At 38.5% G+C, this 20492-nt stretch overlaps 2 protein-coding genes across 3 annotated transcripts in view; both read left to right on the top strand.

Annotated features, from left to right (window-relative positions):
- Positions 1-6154, top strand: part of thsd7ba (thrombospondin, type I, domain containing 7Ba) — a 197545-nt gene extending 191391 nt beyond the window's left edge. The window contains 6 exon segments of the mRNA XM_082508367.1: positions 901-973; positions 975-994; positions 2133-2215; positions 2850-3045; positions 3343-3430; positions 3721-6154. Coding sequence (XP_082364493.1) covers positions 901-973; positions 975-994; positions 2133-2215; positions 2850-3045; positions 3343-3430; positions 3721-3802 — 542 coding nt within the window. The 3' untranslated portion in view covers positions 3803-6154.
- Positions 6155-10978: 4824 nt separating this feature from the next.
- Positions 10979-20048, top strand: LOC309691405 (histamine N-methyltransferase-like). 2 transcript variants are annotated; one of them, XM_082509021.1, is made up of 8 exons: positions 10986-11089; positions 12295-12398; positions 13612-13758; positions 15717-15769; positions 16628-16735; positions 18183-18313; positions 18479-18572; positions 19537-20048. In XM_082509021.1, the coding sequence occupies exons 3-8, from the start codon at positions 13622-13624 to the stop codon at positions 19896-19898; spliced, it is 885 nt and encodes a 294-aa protein (XP_082365147.1). In that variant the 5' UTR covers positions 10986-11089; positions 12295-12398; positions 13612-13621; the 3' UTR covers positions 19899-20048. The 2 variants fall into 2 exon arrangements, with proteins under 2 accessions (XP_082365146.1, XP_082365147.1); XM_082509020.1 differs by lacking the exon at positions 12295-12398 and having other exon boundaries at positions 10979-11089.
- Positions 20049-20492: the final 444 nt, after the last annotated feature.

Here is a 20492-nt window from a genome sequence, read left to right as displayed (position 1 = left end):
AGGAATTAAATAGCAAACAGGAGAAATATAAACGATCAAGGTGCATATAGACAAAAGAAGAGAAATATATACGAAACAACAGAAAGGCACACATTAGAGAACACGATGCTAACAGGCAGGGCATACATGGAATGCTATAACCAAGTGTCTGGCATAGTATTAAGGAACATCTGTGCCAAGTATGACCTGGAAGTCCTGAGGGTGGTTGAGAATGAACAAGCTAGGATCAAGTTTCCAGGCCTGGTAGAGGATAGAAGACCGAAGGATAAAGACTCCCCACATCACCGATTTTATATATATTTGTGTATATGAAGGTATACACAAATATATATATATATATATATATATATATATATATATATATATATATTTTGTCTACAAATTATTTTGCCTCTTGATTGTTTTTATTAATTAGTTGTTTTTGAAACCATAACAGGGTAACTGTGGGCTACAGCGAATATATAAATTGTCCTAACCTTGTTCTTTATTTCCTTTCCTTTAGTGTTTTTAATCGTTTGTCCCATATTTTAGCACTGCACATTTTCTTTAATACATGACGCTCAAGTGCCTTTCACTGTTTCTCTCTTTAAATCAATTTTTCCCTGTAGCTTCCTCTGGGAAAATATGAGCTTTCCTGCAAAAAAACAAACAAAAAATGGCATTTTTCAGACATTTCCAACCAATTTTGAGGATGACTTTCACCACCTTTGTCTTCACCAGCACACTGGGACTCAGTTACAAAGGTGCATTTTCTTCCCATACTAAAACCGTAATATGTCTTACCATAATGAAGTTGCAGAAAGGAGTGGTAGTTAACGTCAATCTTGGCCTGACGACAGGTCTGCTTGGCCAACACAAACTGCTAATGAGCCGCGTCTCTTGCCTCTCTGCTGTTGCAACAGGAAAATGGCCACAGTTACCAGTGGAGGACAGGAGGATGGAGCAACAACGAGAGAACAGTATGGTGTCAGCGCTAGACGGGCTGATGTTACAGGTGAACAGTCGTTGGGTCTTCTGGCCACCTTAGATGGGTCAAACAGAATTGCTCCTGGGAAAACGCAGACATGTTCTGTATAAATATAAATCATATTAATGCAGGCTGCAGCTAAAAGTGCCCCAGTTCTGATTTTGTTCCCCATGCTGAACTGAATCATTTTTCAATTCAGTCTGGATCACACGGATATGTGCTACAATATCAGATAATTTGATCGCTCAAAAAGAAATTTGTAAGCGTTGCCATGACAGTAAGTGAATCTGCTTTCATTCATCTAAGAAAGCTATTACACTGGTAATATTAGCAGAGGTGGCTTTAGCAGGTGGTTCAGAAATAAATTTAGATCATGATTTTCTTGTTGGTTCACGAGATAATTGGAAACGAGACGTTGGAAAAGATCTGAGAAGGCTCGATACAAAATCGGATACGAATGTTGTCTTTTTGCCTTTGTTAATCATTTGAGTTTATGATAATATACTGTCCATGGGTTACATCCTGTAACAATTATGATTAGCTATTTTACCCCCTCTCAAAAACATCTGATAGTACTTCACAGTCTTCCATTGGAACACATGTTTCTTTCACATGCATATAAATACACACTCAGAGAAAAGCATGGCTTTAGTATAGAGTCTGAGTTGAATTTAACACCTTATTTGATCTACCTAGTCTCAGTGGAGCCTCCATTGATTTCTGCCTCTTAACATAAGTAATCAATAAGCCAGACTCTGAGCTGCAAGGCTTTCAATCCATATAAATATAAACGTGCATTTGTATTTGTGGGAAGTAAAGCAGGCGTAGAGAACGAGAACAAAGGTAATGGTATTGGGGGAATGAAAGCTTTAGGCGAGCTTGATGTGCTGTAAATAGTGGTTGAATGTGATCTTATCACTGCTAGGAAGTGTTTTTGGCAAATATGAGCCCAGAAGGAATAACCTCCCTCTGCAAAGAAGGCAACAACCTCAGGCATTACTCTTTGATATTTTGACATGCAATTTTCCATGTTGGAATTAAAATGTTCACAGACTGATGGGGGGCTCTGATAGGCAACTAAGCCCATTAATCTGATGTGACAGTACATTAATTTAGCAATCAATAGGTAAAGGAACAGAAATAAGAACACACTGTCTTTCTCCAGGGGGATGTTTCCCACAAAAAAGGCCCACCACGCTAAGACACTGTCATCCTCCGTGCACAAAACCGTTCTCACACTGCACGCCGGTAAGACCATTGCACTTTGATCAGGCAGCTGTGATCTCTGTAATTCTCACTGTTTTTTTGTTTTTTTTGCCGTTTTATTTTTTTGCTGCCCCCACGTTTTCGGTGGGGAGTTAAATGGATTTTGACAGATGACATTTTTAATTTGGCAGAACAGGCCATTAAAGAATAATCAGATTAATACCAATGAACGTGGGCTCCATGTCAGTTAGAGACTACACCTATGAGGTGGGGGGACTGCACACAAGCAGCATGAAAATGACAAATAATAGATTTAGCTTGAAGTTTTACTGCCCCTTAGAGTACCCCCGTGTTACTGCACCCACAAATGCAACGCTGTGAAATCACGTGTTGCATTTGTTTCAGGGTGCCTGTTTTTAGCCTGACGGGGCGCATTCTTATCCGTTTCCAGATCCGGGAAGCGGTGTAATCTACCCCCCGACAAGAACAATTTAGTGCTGGAAAAAGTAAACCTGTGTTTAGAGTGAGAAATATTTTGTTGAGTAAAACAGAACGGTCCAAATATGTGGCAGCCCATTTGTCAGCAGTGCTTTGCAGTAATTGGAAAGCAACAACTGCAGTCATCGTCAGCTCGCTGTAAATGATGTTCTTCTGGGCTTCTTTCCCCCTCATGCAGAGTGGAGTGTGTGGGTGTGAGAAGGGTTACACTGAGGTGATGACCACTCACGGTTTCTTGGACTACTGCACCAGAACTCCGGGGTTGGACAACAATAAGAAAGCAGATGTGAAAACTAACTCTGGCAGATTAAAACCTGGGCCGTCTAAGGCCAAAGACCGCTACAACGAGTGGACCCTACGACCTGTTGGCCCAGGTACTGAAATGGAAATCATGTGTGCAGACCAACCAGTACTGCTACGACCTTTGAACCTAACTTTGTTGCTCACCGGGACGGGCGAGGAATTTAGGTCCATGTTTTTACACGAATTCATTATATATTACAAGAAAGACAATGTTCAATAGACTTTAAATGCCTAAAACTGTAGTCAGGACTAGCCCTACTTATTTATTCTGAGCAGTGAGGAAAAAGTTCTAAAAGATATTCATAAAATAGATGTAGACTTACATATATTTAAAACTTTCTATTAAAAACTGCTTTCTGATTGCACAGATGGAAGAGTAAAGCTGTGGGTTTACGCCGTGACTGCTGTTGGATTCATCTTAATACTCTTCATTATAGCGTTATCGTTCCTGGTCTGGTATGTACCGTTTTCTACTCGGTGTTCAGTCTCAGAAACAAAAGATTCATTGTGGTTTGTGCGCATTCTGTATGAGAATGGAGAACATCAAGAAGGAAAGCAAGTGTCTTTCCTTGGACAGAACCCTGCCAAGTATGAGTTATAGTCTACTCTATACTTTGTCTGCTGTGTTGCTGTTATCAGATAATGGAATTCTTTGTAAGGACTGAAATCAAGTTGGGCTGCCTTGTGCTACTAAGCCACATGAACTCTTAGCTTTTCTTTCTTGTCTGTCCTTTTTTTTTTTTCAGTAAGCCATCCAAAACCACTAAGACGTCTCCCCCACCGCAGAAGCCCTTGACCCTGGCCTATGATGGTGACATGGATATGTAACCAGGTTGCTATACCTCACAAGGACACGCTCGGCATCAGACAGCCTGCTGCCTGTGTTCAGATTGTTAGGAAGCACATCCGTCACTTACTGTTTGCTCGGTTTTTGCAATGTCTCAAATAGATCAGCGAATAGCAACGATCACACATGATTTGCTGCTGAAGGGTAACAAATCTCGCTAGAGCCACTCGCTTCCTCAAAGAAGAGGAACCAGAGCTGATCAAAGTGAAAAAATGAGACAAGGACCTCTAGTTTCTTTTCTTTTTTTAATGCTTGCAACATGAACACACAGTTGAAGCACTATTTAAAACCTGCGAAAGAAGATGAATGCACAGCTGTTGCTCTTGGAGGGGGGTTTTTTGTTTTCTTTTTTGTGTGTGTCAAGTATCCGAGGGACATCCTGGTTGACTCGTCAGCAGTCGCTCGTGATATTCAAAGACCCACAGAGGTGGGAGTATTTGACTTTGTCTCATCAGTGGTGGATCTTTGTGAAAGGAAACGTCTCAAGCCTTTTGAGTAAACTAAAACAGCCTTTTTTTGAATTTTCGACAATAAACACGATGGTCTATGCACTACGTTAGTGCTGATTCCGTTTTCCTTTCCGATGACTTTTCTAGTGTTTTAATTGTAATGCAAGTTTTTGCTGTCAGATTGTGTTTTGTTGATGATGCCATATGTTGTGTATATGTGAAAACCAAATGCAGGCTTGCCTTGAGTTTAACGATACAATGATGCAGTAATTTCTCCTCCCTTATTCTCCCTGGATTCTCGACCACTGAGGACAAAAATGAGTAAGTAAGTCAGAGCGGAGTAATTTGTACAAAACCAAAAAGCGTCCGAGTATTTTGGTGACGAGTGCGGTATCGCACATAATGCAAATTACAGTATGTAATACCAGTATGATAAAGACCATACCTCATATGCAGTGCTTAAAGGTTATTAGACCACCTGCCATTAAAAGAATAATACGAATAAATAAGTATTTATTAGGCAAATATAAAAAGAATTCATATTTTTAGATTAAAAAAATCAGAAATTAATGAAGCATAATATTCAACCACTAAAACTAATTTCTCTGTTCAGGAACACAAGGAAATAACTGTAATTTGACATTTTTATCAAAAAAATAACAAGCAGTTTGGGGTCTTTTTTATTGTTTTTTTTTAACTAAATGTGAAAATTCGTGGATATCAATGATAATTATTTGTCAGCATATAACAAGTTTGCGCATACAGGTCGATTTAACTGTTACAGAAACATAAAATATTATTCTGGTAATTACCGTTACTGTGTAATTAAGCCAGTTGTGGTATGAACCTTTCTATGGGTTGTGGTCTAATAAATGTGTTAAGCACTTTTTCACTAAATGCAAAGCAAGAAAGGACTAAGCATCAAAACATACCGGAGCATAGAGAGGACAAATTATCCACTGGATTACACACAGTGCTTTAACAGAGCAGATGCGCTTTATTTATTTAAAAATTGTCATATTTTAGTGCTTTATTTTACATCCAAATACAAGGTCTTTTTTTGTTGTTGTTGTTTTTGTACCATGAGTACAGGGCTGAAGACATAAAAGATAGCAAATACCAAATATTTATGAGCACATAATTTAATAATCCGGCAGCTTCTTATTTATTTTCTTATTCTAGTCTTATTTTCTAGCCCTGTCTTTTTTAAAAAATATATATATTTCCACTCATAGCATCTTGGTAGATTCGAGACTTTTCACCTTCCTTTTGTGCAATATTCACACAGCCCAGTGGAGAATGAAGTTCCTGGTATTGGCTAATTTTGGCTCTGATCGGAGTTTATGCTGTTTCTCGTTCTGCCAAGACTAACTGGAGATTTGGTCTTGTGTTGTCCGATCTCCTCCTGAATGTATTTTATCGGGAACTCTTTAATCTTAACGGTTGTGCAAATACGGTTGTTACGTGACTGTATTCCAACAGCTGATTGTATGTAGGCATGCTAGATCCATTTTGGCAGAACGTTCTCCAAGTGGCCTTTGCAAAGATTCTGTTTTACAATTTACCGAACATTTCAGAATCGTTTAATTTAGACAGTGTTTCTAATATTTGGCCGATAAAGTGACACAAAGGAACATGTGGAAAATGATGACAAGGATAACGAATAAAAGTAAAGTGAAACCCCTTTCTGAAAACATGACATACTAATTATTTACTGTATTTAAAAGAAAAAAACAGCCTGATTTGATGAGACGTCTCTCTGGTTATGTCCCAGAAAACTAAAAGTATGTTCACCCATTGTTTACAGCATCATGCTGCTTGTGTTTTTATTGTGTGTACTTGGAGAGCTGGACAAAAATGCAAATAAATTGTGAAACCATGTGAAATCAATGCACTGCTTTCTTTCCTCTTTGGTGCACCTTTTTAAATATTTTTTTGAGGGATGCTTTTGTTCTCCTGTGATCTCCATCGGCTCCTTGACTATCGAGTCCTGATAAATTCTAATTACTGATACAGGCTCAGAGGCAAAGCCTAGAATATATAAGCTGCTGATAAGATTCATCTTGCCCTCCAGTCAGATTCCCAGTCTGATAGTCCCGCAGGATGCACGCAGGTTGCGAAGGAAACAGTGTTTAAATCTTTTGTCTCATCTAATTCATTTATTTAAGACTGTCACTTTTGTTTAAGAGAAGGTTGAATTCAAATGCTTGTGTCACGGCCATCTGATCTGTGGCAAAGATGTGGGCCGATCTTGTCATGTTCTATTCATCTCATTTTAGTAGCTTTCAAGACATATTTGCACATTTCAGTGGATGCTTGTGAGCGGAATGAAAATGGTTAGTTTAATTAATTTTATTTATCTATCATATGAAAGCTGGCTGATTCTAATAAAATGCTGTATCCTGCAGTTTGTCAGGGCAGAGCAGAGCTTAATGAATGTTTAGCATCATCAGTGCTTAATGCTTTAAAATAATGGCCATTATAATGCTTATTATCATTTATTACTAATGTATTATGTGTGAATCTGCAGCCCAGAGGAGTGAAGCAGTTCTTAGAGATATCTAGTTTCTGATATGTTCAGCCTCTCTAAAATAAGTCTGTTAATGTTTTTTCCAGGGGAAAAAAAGTCTTTTTAGGATTTTATGAATGTATTAGGAATCGTCGGCCAGCAGACATTGAAACAAGAAGCCAGTTTCATTCAGATCGTGTTCATTACAGGTCTCTTGACCACCAGTATTCTCCATGCCTTTAGGATAATCCCATCAAGGTTTATATCAGGATCAGGATTTAATTGCATGAGACTCCTCTACAGTCAGTTTTAATCACCAGTGCTGCTGAAGCTGATAAATTATGACATTTCTTGAAGACTTAATACAAGGGCAGCTATCTTTGACTTCACTAAGTTATTTAGTTTGTAAGTTTAGGGGTTGGGGATGTTGGAGCTAGTCCAAAACTACTACTGCCTGATTCAGCTGTTTCACTGAAACTAACAATTAATCACTTACATTGTATAGATTTGTCTCGAGTGTGTTTTCAACCATGCTTTAATGTAGTGGCAGCAGAAAGTTAATGTTTTCACTTAACCCATGAAGATGTACCACTCCGTGTCCATCTACCTGCTACACTATGCTTTAGAACAAGAGTTATCAACATCACCTATGAACATTATCTGGATGCTCATTGTAAAGTTGCAACTGTGTAATAAACCAACTGTTTATTAATTAGTAAACATCCAGCCATCTATCTGTTTTCTTCCACATATCCAACGCAGGGTCAGTGTTAGGCTGGATCTCAGCTGTTGTGCCTCCCAAATAATTATTAACTGAAGGTAAATTGACAACTGATTAACCATTTATTATTATTATCATTATTATTTAATAATAGGGGTATTAAAGTGTACCCCTATGTTGTAGTGTGGTGTTTAATGTCAAAGCAAATGATTCAGTGAACAACCAAGTAAAAAGTTTCTCTACATTCCCCTAACTCAAAAGTGCATTTTATCCAGTACTTATAACTAAGTGAATGGCAAACTAAAGATTTCTTCTTTTTAGAGCCAATATATAAATCCTTGCACGGTAACACATTCAAGTGAAATGGTGAACACAAAAATGTCAGTGTTGTCATTGCGAACATGTTATTACTGATATTGCTATTTAGCTCAAAGGACCATTAAAAGCTAGATTGAAGAGATGAGCGGCTGACACTCTTTTTAACTATGACCTGGCATCGCGTGCTTCCGATAGTGTGGTGGTTAACACGTTCACTTGGCGAGTGAAAGGTTGAGTCCTGCCAGAGAAACAAATTCCCTTTGGGGTTGGAAGGGCATCCAGCTTTCAGCGTAAAACCCTGCCAGATCAAAAATGTGGAGCTACCTGCTGTGGTAACCCCCTTGTTGCAAGGGAGCAGCTGAAGGAAGCTTTTATCACAGAGCACAAAATGCACAATAGTGTGTGTCTTGCTGGGCCTTCTAGGGATAGAAAGACAGAGAAAGTGAGACAGACTAATAAATATTTGGTGCTGAATTTGACAGTTAGGCAGGCTGGGTATCTAATTAATCAAGAAGGAGAAGAGAAGGACTTCATGCCAGTCCACCCACTAATCTTCTGACTTCCATTTTTGGTGATTACATGAGCCAGCACACTGAGATCTTAGAGGGTGCAAAGGTGGAACACGGAGAACTGTGAGGTCAAAAAGATGAGCTGGTGCAAGCTTATGTAATTAATAAAAATCCTGGTTTCCACATGGAGTCTCTGAAATAAGGACAAATTGTTGTTATAAGGTCAGTGCTTTTCATTTTCGTCTGACAGCATTATTTAGTTCAAGATGAAATTTTAATCTTCCACAATGTTTTAAAAAAAATTAAAAAAAGGATGCAAGACTTTCTTTTATGATGAACTGGAAAAATTATGAAGTACTGATTTAAATTCACCTCAGTCAGTGTTTAGAGGTAAATGATGTCAAGTAAACCAAGTGAAATGCAATGATTTCTTGGTACATTTGCAAACTGAGACACACAAACCAACAAAGTGATTAGGCTATGTGTGTCGGTAGGTGAAGGCACGATGCTCTCTGAGGAGCCAAGGTTGTAAAATATCACTGCTAAAATGAAACGATTACGTCATAAATGTCGCACTTTCTATCCTAGATCTCATTCATCTCACTACTGCAGCAGCACAGAAAGAAAAATCAACAAACTGACAATAAACACGCTTCTAATCTCATGCACAGTTATTATACTTGTGCTGAAGATGTGCCAATTATCCAACCTGAATTCATAAACAAGCCTTTTAAACTTCTACTAATTGATCACAACTAATACAAGACGATAAAAGAACCGAGGATATTAGCTGTGTTAGCGAGTGCACTTACACAACGCTCGCTTACACAATGCCTATCCTTGTGTTGTGTAAGTGACACAATGATGTAAGTGACTCAACTGACACAATAAAGAAGGGCTTCTTTATTATTTTCTAATAAAAGGATTTCTTTTATTAGAAATCAAGTCAGTGCTTCTATCTTTCTTGACAAGTTGTTGATCTTAGCCTTGTTTAACTCATTTGTCTTGTTTTCCTATTTAAACACTCTTCATTTGAAGCCAGAGATGAAAAGGCATTTTTGTTGTCTTGTGACAGAGCTACAGTTTACAGGTGCTTTTTAAGGCCTAAAATAAAGATTTTTCCAAAGACTATGTGGCAGGTGAAGTACTGCTTTCATCATCCATTTAATAATGACAGTAATAATATGGTCTGCAAATGTTGGGATGGGTTGGGAGGATCCTAGCAACAGAACCTGCTGGGAAATACTGTTCCACCATTTTTTTCATTTTTATTTTATTTTTTTACATTTCACAAAAACTTTAATAAGAAATAATCAGACTGATCGAATCATCCAACAGAGTCAAATTACTCTGATAAATTGTAGACTTTCTGCAACACAATGTGCAATAAATGTACAAAACGTAGAATTCAGTGAGTGAATCTAAAGAGCACCATCACCTTAAAGATAAATTGATGTAACCTAGTAACAGTACTCTAGATGTAACCAGCAAACCACAAGGCATCACTGTAAACTTTTAACTAATCAGTATAACCCACACTAAACAGCCTGATGTTTCATCCAACCTATTCATGTAACACAAAACCAGCCCATTCATCCAGTCTCTTCTGCTTATCCCTATCCCAGCTACCATAGGGTGATAGGCAGGGTACAAAACAGAAAGTAGAAAGAAACTTCAATTTGTGTTGCAAGACAAACACATAATTTAGCATAATTCAGCATATAGCTCCAATATCTAAATATCTTATTCCTGAGCTGTTATCTCCATGGCATCACTGGAAGCAACGACAGGCTGCAGCACACAAAAAATTAAAGTCATTCAACAGTGATATGCTTAGCCTGCCTATCAGATTTAATTACTCTTTAACTAGAAGTGCCAGAAAACTGTTCTGATTGTTCCGAACCGCTTTAACCCCTCACTACACCTTCTCAGACAAGGGGTCACACTGACCAAAGAATGATCTTGTTCAGCTCACTTTAGCTCATTCAGTTATGCAGTTGTTATTAATTGCCTAGATAGTGCGATTGCAGACATTTGTTTTTCATTGCATAACATGCTGATGCCCCCCCCCCCCAAAAAAACCCCACAAAAAAACAAATGTGAGTCCTTGCAATGAAATGAATATTGTTCTAGTTGTATGTCTGACCACCGGACCTATATTTATTAGCTATAGACCACTAAGACCAGCAGCCCTCCCCTCCTCCCCTGTACGCTCTTTTAAAGCACATCAAAAGGGATCTGTGGCATAACAACAGTCTAATTTGAGTTCTAGTCCTGATTCCGGTGTCTGGCAATTCTTAATCACAAACAAGACTTGACATTTACTTAATTCCCTTTCCTTCAAATTAAATAATATATCCTCATTTTCATGCTAAACGGAACCCCCTTTAAAGAGACTTTTACATCATGTCCTACATAACAACTCAGACAAAACTTACTAAAATATTTGTTTAAAAAAAACACAATTATTGACACGGAAGTGCATGGTTATACAACTGTCATGAAATTAGAATAAATGTAAAATTTCTCTTGTGGTTTAAAAAAAAAAAGCATTTTAGTGTCCAAGTTTCATACCAAACACATTAAACACTATTTTTTCTTGAATGTAAAATAACGACACGGTATTTCTTTTATAACGTAATCTGACAAACAGCACTGTCGCCCTGTGTCCTTTGCACTTCGCTCTGCATAAAGCCAAGCGGAGACGCTGGTGGGAGGGTTTATTCCAGCCGGGCAGACATCCGGACATCAGTTCTGCACATGTAAGTGAAAACTGCCGTGTTTTAGCTCAATCTTCCTGCTGTTTAACAAATCATAAACAAATATGGCAAAGCTGGCTCTGCGACACATGTTCAGCGAGCAACAGCTGGCTTTCAATTGTTTTAGCAGCTGCCTACGCGTCGATGGACGCAGCAGACTCCCGTGTTTGTGTGGCGTAGTTGTGTTTCCGCCGCTAAGACGCCGACAGCCAAAAGCCGCCGATGATGTACCCGTCCTCACTTCTCTTGCACTTTCTTATGGTGTGCATTTTGTCTATTCCCACGACACAGTTACTCACTTCCCACTGTGACTTCGTAAGTGAAGGCTCACTTGACCGCAGTGCTGCTGATCAGACTGTCCTTCTAACACCACCCGTTTACGTGGTTTAATTTGAAACCGATGGCCAAGCGTTATATTGTGAACGTTGTTTTAATTCACCCATGAAAAGGAAGGTTTCCTGGTTATTCCTGGAACTTAGTAATATGCTTTGGAAACTTGTCATTGGCAACAGGTGCACGTTTGAACATGCCTCAGGTGACGCAGAGGTAATCCCAGCCCACATTTATCTGGATTTGCGGATCAGTCATTGAATATTTGGTCCTTTAGAAGAGCAAGAAGTCACTGAAGAAATACTGACTTTTCATCTGAAACATGGCTGTGGTCGAGAGTCAAATCTGAATGTTAATTTAATGTTGGATCAGCATTAAGATATCAGTGAAGCCAAACAGCGTGTCGACACTGGAATAGGACTGATTCATAGGGGTTTTTGTAGTTGACCAGTGAGGCTGAAAAGTCAACAATTTATAGTTGGTCGAAATTAAAGATGGTTTCACCTCTGCCACATTATTATGTTGAAAAGTCAGCGATTAATGTTGCTGATCCTGTGGTAGACAACATTTGAGAACCCCAGAGATGTCTCCTGTAAGTGCATCAGGTAAGCATTCAGTTATTTGTCTAATGTTTGTGTAAAATGTATTTTTTTTACCAGTTATGTGTTATGTTCATTGTTACTGTGACAAAGATTTGTGACCGTCACAGTGACCAGATACTGAAGTCAGCCTGTTACTGTACCTGGTAGAATAATGCTAGCTAGGGTGAATTAGGAGAAAGTTAAGCCCAAATCAGAACAAAGTGTGTTCCTTTCATATCTTTATCATATTTTTATTCATTTTTTATAAATATTTTGCTTTGGTGTTTTCTTTTCCAGATGGTCTAACTCATCAGTTGGTCAATGTGGCAGTGTGAAGTCTGCTTTACCCAGGCAGTTCACAGCTACGGTCAAGACGGTGTGAAGGGAGTCTGGATGAAAATGTAGGAGTAAATTGACAAACCAAATTTTAAACCAACCCTGATGATAATAAAGTAAATAAACTGCTTTAACTGATGTGAAGTTGTCTGTTATTTGCATGTTAGAGCCTAATGTTAAATTGTACAGTTAAATATATTTATCCTTTATCTATAGCCAAGATAAATGTTATAATTGTGCTAATATTTTGAAGTATTCTTTGTAGTGTGCTGTATTAAATATTAGCTGAAATACCACTATGGTCCTGTGGACCTTTGGTAGTGATGTTACTGCTGTTCTAATATTGATCAGTGGTGCAAAAGGGAGTAGGACTCAACAGCAGTGTTCAACATTGATTCAGTTACATGTAAGTTGACAACAGACTGTTGTTAAAACATGATTTCGGCTATTGTTGGCTGTCTGTTTCAATACTTGTGTTGTTTCAGGGTTGATTAAAGACCCTTGACCAGTTATTGATCAAACAGTGTAGGTAGACTGGATTAACTATTGCTATGTTAGCTGAGCTCAGTGTAAATGTCAGCATCTGCTGCATTTAAGAAAGTAGATAAATGGACATATGAAAGTGATTTATGATTTCAAATGTTATTGCTAAACCTAAGTACTAGAAACATGTCATGGTCTGGTATTTTTAGGACGGTCTCTCAAAAAATGTATAAATTAGAAAATTCACATTTATAGTAGGTGGCTTGTCATATATTTAGGTTTTTCTTTTCTTTGTCTTAGTTCCTGGATTGGTCATTGGTTTCAGATTTACATAAGTGTCTGATCACAAGCCAATAGTGGGCACCCAACATCAAACAGCTCTCACTGCTGGAAAGTGGGATGTGTTGGGAAAATAAAAGAAACATATCCGTCGGAGAGCAGTGGCTCAGAATCTGTGCTCTCACTTTTAAGCCATTTCTCTAAATACACAGGCTGCTCTGTAATGACTGCTAAGATCTGGTAGTCATGGATGCATGCTCAGCTTTAGTATTCCTATAGATAAGTACAATGGGAGCTGAAGTGAAGAATAAATACAGGAAAGCTTTTGGAGATGTTGACTTAGGTGAAGTTCAATGTAAGAAAACTTATTTTTCAGGGATAAAAAGCAAAAATGATCCAGATGTGTCATTGTTAACAGTGTTTGAGTAACACGTCGTGGCAGGTCATTGTTTTTATATGACAGCAAGCATGTTAATGCTCACTTGAAATAATACTTTTTTTTTTCTTTTTTGGCAGATTGTGAGCCATGGCATCTTCCCTCAAGAGTTTGGTTAATGATGATGACCGATACCAGAAATCCTTCCAGCTTTTTTTGGAGCGCTCGTCTGAACACCAGTGTATGCGGGACTTCATCCACAATAAACTGCCAGATATACTGGCCAGGTAATCTACCACACACAGCTTTGAGCAACTCTGCACGACCATACCATTCAACATGGCATGCATTATACTACAGCTGAATCTGAGAATCAAAGCAGTATTTAAAGCTAAGCAATCATTTACTGTCAAAACTCTGAAACTTTGGTGCAAGCCTTAAAAACCTGATACAGTAAGGTTTAACTGTATTAAACATATGATTTAAAAATGAAGCTGATAAACTAGAGTACCATAAGTCAGGAGGCGTTAATAACCTTTAACCTCAGCTCCTTTTAATATGGTAATTTGAGATGTAGATATGTAGATTGGGTAAAATAATTGAATAAAAAGTTAACTCATGTCTGGTGTTGTGGTGGTTAGCATCATCTCCTGACAGCAAGAAAGTCCTGGGTTCAAATCCACCAGCCGGTTGTGTAGATTGTGTATATTCTTCCTGTATCCTCATGGGTGCTCTCTGGGTGATCTGGATTTAGTCCAAAACTGCAATCCCAAATTGGATAAGTGAAAGAAAATGGACCGATAGATGGAAAACCCTTAAGAACAGCCAATTAACTTTGACACTTGATATGTCTGTATAGGTTCTCAGTCATCTAGGTCATGGTAGACTTCATCTAAGCCACGGTAGTCTGGACTTCTTTAAGTTTCTTTTGAAGAAAATTGCTTTCTTTCCAAGCTCCTTAGACTAGATGCATGGTAGTGTCAGGGTTAAAAGTAAGTGGGAATTGGGTGGCAACCATTTATTGTAATCTTATTAGATGTGAGTCAATTGAAAAAAATACAATCAGGCATTATAAAGTATATATTTTGTTGTGTGTCGTTTCTTATTTTACTTAACTATGCAAAGTCTATGAAGTCATTTTGAAACCTTTCAAATATCATTAAGAATAAGCCACAACATTAAAACCAAACTACAATATTGTTGAAGTATCCCGTGTGTCAAAGACTCATCTCTACACACATCTCTGTGCATGGATCTCTATGATTGCCCTATGAGCATTTACAATTAATTAGCAATTACAGCTAATCTGTGGAGCCTTCTTGGACTGGATTCTTCTGTTGCACCTTATGGATTATGCAAATAGGGAGTTTGAAGGCCGGGCAACCACTTTAGGGTGTCTGTCATGTTCTGTATGGCATTCCTGACCAGTTGAGCAATGTTTAGATCAGTGATATAGGTTTAAAAAACATACACATAAATGCCTGGACCCTAGATAATTACAGTTTAACGAGATGATCAATATTATTCATTTCACCCGTGGTTAGTTTAATGTTGGGCCACTTGTGATGATAAGCATCAGCCACTCATACCTTCAGACCGATTTGGAATATGTCGAGAGGTGACAAAATACAGTGTGAAAAGGAAGATCTGGAGCACACAGACCATTTAGTGACTAAGCTGTGTCAATCAGTCAACATGTGCTCTGCTTAATACTGCTGAAAGCAGTCAGAATTGCTGAGTGATTAGGACTGCACTACAGCCCAAAGCGGAATATGTAAGTACCGTTTCACTCACAGAATCAAATAACTGCCTACACAAGTGTACATGCTAGATTAACCAGCCAAACAATATGTGATTGTAAAAGACAATGACTGATTGCTGTGGAAATTCCATCTCTTCCTGTGTTATTTTCTGTTGATGTAGGAGGCAATTGACATGCAGCAGAAAAACAGACCCTCTCCTCTTCTGTGCAGGTCTAAAAAGCAGATCAGAGAGGAATCTGGAAAGATGTGACTCATGAGTAAATTAAAAAGGTGTTATTAAAAATCATATAGTGAGTGACAGAACATGCCACAGCAATAATCAAAGCCTGGGTATCTGTAGATTCTTCAGTCGCTACTTCAGAACATCTCACATGCCCAAGTGTCAGGGAGAACTGACAGTTACAAGCCCAAAAATGTGACCCACATGTCACAGGTTGGAGGATGTGAACCTTTCTGAAGTGTTTTATCTGCTCTCTCCTCAGCATTGGAGATGGAAAGTCACATCTGAATGTCATTGGAGTTGGAAGTGGAGCTGGTAAGAAAATTCTGTTACCACTGGTCTAAATGTGACGCGTTAAAAAGCAGCGCGACCTGCGCAGCATCGAAAGTGACAAGACATTGCGTAAGCCATCTGTTACTGCTGTTGCTGCAGTTTTTTCATTTATGGTTGCAACAGGAAAAAAACAACAAAACTTTGCCCTTATTATCACTGCCAGCAGTTTGTAGACATCTGTCCAGTTTGTGAGATTAATCTTCAACCCAGGCCAGATAGCATGACCTCGCTGTTCTATAACTTTACTGCACATTGTTTTCAGTGCCCGTGATACAGCAAGGTTAATATTTTTCCTGAGCAAACCCAGTACATGCCCCCAGAGAGCTGTTACCCTTTGGTTATGTCTCCGCCAATCCTTTTAATTTACTGAGCTGTCATGTCAGAATCATATTGGAGCATTACGGATTCTCTTTTCGGCTGCAAAATACATTAGAATGACTGGAAACTCCCCTGAAAGATATTATTCAATCTAAAAGATTTAACATGTGTCCACATGAGCTCCTTTGTACATGGCAACCTGTCACCTTCAGTTAGAATTAGAGCCAAATCCCTGGTTACGTGATACTGAAACGGTATCGCTGTGATAACTATCTCTCATGGTGTTGAATTACATTTTTTTTCACTTCTGTAATTACTGCAACAGAAAATGTATGATTTTCTGCAAAACTGAAACATGCTGTTAGATGCTTCCTGCACCATTTCAACTGATGTTGATCTGTTTGGCTAAAAGTGGAAATTTTATTTTCAATTATTTTTAGCAGTTCGGGAACTGTGGGAAAGTGGGTCAAATTTGTGTTTGCGACTTTGTCTTCCAAATAAAAAGTGTGCCTGTGCCTTTAGGTGAGATTGACCTAGAGATGCTCTCTGAGCTCCATAAGAAGCACCCAGGGGTGACGGTGGATAACGAGGTGGTGGAGCCTAGCTGCCAGCAGCTATATAACTACAAAGGTACAGTCTTTACAGGCACACACTTCTCTCACACAACACAAAATGAATCATTGTATTCTCAGCTGTCCAAAATGGGGTTCAGTATTTATTTACAAGCAAAACAGGATATTATTATATTTTTATTGGTGAAAAACAGCATCTTAAGAATTCACCGGTTCATATATTAGCAGGAAGTAGTCATTTAACCACCAGTGGCGTTGTAGAGTTTAGCCTTAATGTCTGTAAGAATGGACCCGACTAAAGCATCTGTGAGTAAAACACTGAATCGTTACGAGTTTCAAGTCTGCTGCTGTCTGACCAGGATCCTTGCATACATTAAAGCTACAACCAATTATTCACCCAAAACTCCTATAGACACGATATCTGATTAAAAATAATGCATAAAGCAGGGACTCCCCCGTTCCTCATTGTTGATTTTTGTTGCTGGTTCTTTCCATTGTTCAACTTACAATCTAATGAGAGACACCTTTGCTGTTTAAAAATGTTTTAAAGCATGTTGAAATCTTTTGTTATTTGTGGAACTGATCATAATTGTCCCCTTAGATTTGCAGTTCAAAGAAAACAAAAGGTGTTTAAGTTTCCCCAAGATAGCAGACACATGCTGCGTTTTTACAAATGATGCAACATGAAGTGTAAGCCTCTACAAGAAGGGATGGGTGAGCTTATCATCTTATAGACTGGATGGTCTAATTTGCCGAATGATCTGCTTTGCAGAGGATTTCCAGACTTTCTTATTGACTATGAATTTGGTGAAAGTGTGATTGGTAATTGGTTTTGAAACAATTAGGACTATTCTCCTGGAGGTGTACTTCATGGCCTTTACCCCTCAGATGACTGGGTGTGTAAGAAATAGCAATATGATATGTAAGAAAAAAACCTCTTTGAATGATTGAAAGGTTCATTCTAAGGGGATTGTAATGTCGACATAGAGAAATAAAGTAAAATGTATGACATTTAAACTTTGCTCCGAGACATATTGATAGAGTAAATGAACCTCCTATTTTCTGTTGGAGAAGCAGCATTCCACCCACAAAAGACCTACCAGCCTACGACTGCAGATGCAATTAGCTCATGTAAATGAATCCATGAACTTACGATAAGTTGAATACCTGTCATGCTGGAAGTCAGTGGTGGATGCACGAACAGCAAAGAGTTTCAAACACACTGTAACATTTTAATTTCAAAGCGTTGTGATCATTCTCAAAGGTCTCTGTGTGGTTGTGCCAAGTGGTCTCCATTGTTTTTAATGAAGTGTGATGCAAAACAAGTGCGTTGTTTTTAGAGGGGAGGGGGGTGCAAATTACAGAAATGCTCTCATCATTGTGACAAGTGTCAGCTCCGTTGTGGCCTGAAAAAAAAAATCAGCCACTCTAAGCTGTAAAATTTCATGCCAGCTTTATTTCGGTGTTAACTTGTAATAAATAACTAAGTAATTATCTGTCTGCAGTTTTAGTGTCACAGAAACCAGATTTAGATTACATCAAGTTCAACTGGAACACGATGACTGCCTCTGAGTTTGAGGAGCACTGGAAAGCCGAAAAGGCCACCAAGAAGGTGGACTTCATTCACATGATACAGGTCGGTGTCGATGAGCATACCCTGTGTTTTTTACACAGCTGGGTTACATTCATTTCTGGCAAATGGCAGCAGTAAATCCAATTAGAACAACTGCCTGGCACAGCGTTATAATTAGGCATTCTGTGAATGCAGTTAGTAGCTCATTATCTGTGGTGAAATCGACAGATGCTATACTACGTGAAGGATCCTGAAGCAACTGTCAGATTCTTCCAGGGTCTTCTTGGTAAAAATGGGAAGCTTCTCATAATTCTAGTGTCTGGTAAGTGGATATTTTCTTTCTCTCATGTGGGCGATTTAATTATGGTGCAAATGGCTAACGAACATACTGCTTATACATGCAATACATTTGGAGATGAAAGGTTTAAAACAGCATCTTACAGAAACAACCAAACCTTTTCCAGCATTCAGTTGATATATAGTACACGCACATAACTTCAGAATATAGAGCAGCAGTTATACTGCTGTTTTAACTTATTTATTTTCACTTAATTCAGTAAAAATTTTCAAATTTATTGCTGCGAAAACCAAGAGTGGCCAAAACTCAATTTACTAAGACACCTGCTCTCAGACATCTCATGCTGCCATGCTGCCCAAAACCAGTCTCAACCCAAATGAGATTCTTCACAGCCAGTCCTTCATTTAAAAAAAAATAAAAAAGCCTTGATATTAGTCTGACCTTTTTCCCCATGTCAGCACCAATGAGTCCATAAATATTGCACACAACAAAAGAGACAGTTTGCTAGCACACACCGATCTCCTCGACATCTTCAGTGTATGCTGAGGTTCGTGTCATCTGCTTTGCTCCTGGTATGTGAATCCGTGAATGTGTAGATGCATAAAAATGCAACTTTTAACTTCAAGACAAAAACCTTAAACAGGGAAAATAAACAAGGCTCTGAGTGTAATCCTGAAGGAGCTAAAGCTTTTTCTTATTTCTTACTTCCCTCTGAGTCTTTCCTCTGAATTTATTAAATACCTGAGCTGCGATGTAGCAACGTGATCCATGTAAGCATCTCCATGGTGAAAAAATTGCTCTGATGCATATGAGGATGAATTCTCCCCGCATTGTACCACCAGCAAGTCATTATTCATTTATACTTATTCAGTCAAGTATGATTCAGTTTCTGGCCAATTCTAGACAGAAATTAGGATGGTGACCGTGCTAAACACCTGCTTGTCAAATTGTCATTGTTGTAATATAGCCTCTTTTTCATCTGTTCCAGGCAAGAGTGGTTGGGGGAAGCTGTGGCGGACCTACAGAGCACAGCTGTGTCAACCCGACATAAGTCAGTGTGTGACCACTGGAGACATCAAAAGCTTCCTGGACTCCAAGGGAGTGCGTTACCAGAGCTATGAGCTGCCATCTCAGATGGATATCACTGAGTGTTTCACTGAAGGGGATGAGAAGGGAGAGCTGCTTCTTGATTTTCTCACTGAGGTGCTGGATTTCAGTAACACAGCTTCACCTGAGCTCAGAGCTGGTGTCCTGGAGATGCTTCGGCACCCAGACTGTAGTGTAGAGTCCAACGGTAAAGTTATCTTCAACAACAACCTTGAAGCAATATCACTAGACCAGCTCTCCTAAACATGTACTGTCAGTATAGTAAATGTAGGTGGATCACATTGTTTGATTTATTTTGCACTTGATGTATATAATAAGCTGGGTAGAGGATATCTACACACCTGCTTCCATTTATATATTTTGTCTACTTACTAATAAAATAATGACTCCATAGACTGCTGTTGTTAAAGCATTTCTTAACAGTTCTGTAAAATCAAAGGTTATGCTTGTATATAAGTGAATTGGTTATAACTACTGTTTGTTATGAGTCTCACAAATAAGTCGTAAACTGCTTCGGACATTAGCTTTAGATTTCACCGTCGTATCATTTTTAATGAGCTGTATTTGGCAGGCTTCGGTGCTCCACTGCCAACCCCATTATGTTGTTTTCATTGGAACATGTATTAATCAAAATCTAAAAGTAAACAGAACATTAAGCAGTTCAGTTTTCCATAAAGGCTGATCTATTTTAGATAAGCTGAAAGGTTGTAAGCTGTTTGTTATACAGAAAAACTTGAAGATGATATTTATTTTAATGTGAGAAGTAGATGAATTAAAGTCGCTGCTTATACTGGACGTGTATAAAGCTGAAGTAAGTTACTTATACAACTGATTCTA

Source organism: Aulonocara stuartgranti (assembly GCF_965226115.1).
Source record: "Aulonocara stuartgranti genome assembly, chromosome: 16".
NCBI lineage: Eukaryota > Metazoa > Chordata > Actinopteri > Cichliformes > Cichlidae > Aulonocara > Aulonocara stuartgranti.
Note: the sequence above shows the minus strand (reverse complement) of the source record. Positions and strands in the feature narration are given on the sequence as shown.

Excerpts from the sequence above, each read along its gene's own strand:
- LOC309691405 (XM_082509020.1), top strand. The coding sequence starts at position 13,622 with ATGGCATCTTCCCTCAAGAGTTTGGTTAATGATGATGACCGATACCAG. Across the intron at positions 13,759-15,716 it reads CTGCCAGATATACTGGCCAG|CATTGGAGATGGAAAGTCAC; the intron begins GTAATCTACCAC and ends CTCTCTCCTCAG. Across the intron at positions 18,314-18,478 it reads ACTTCATTCACATGATACAG|ATGCTATACTACGTGAAGGA; the intron begins GTCGGTGTCGAT and ends TGAAATCGACAG.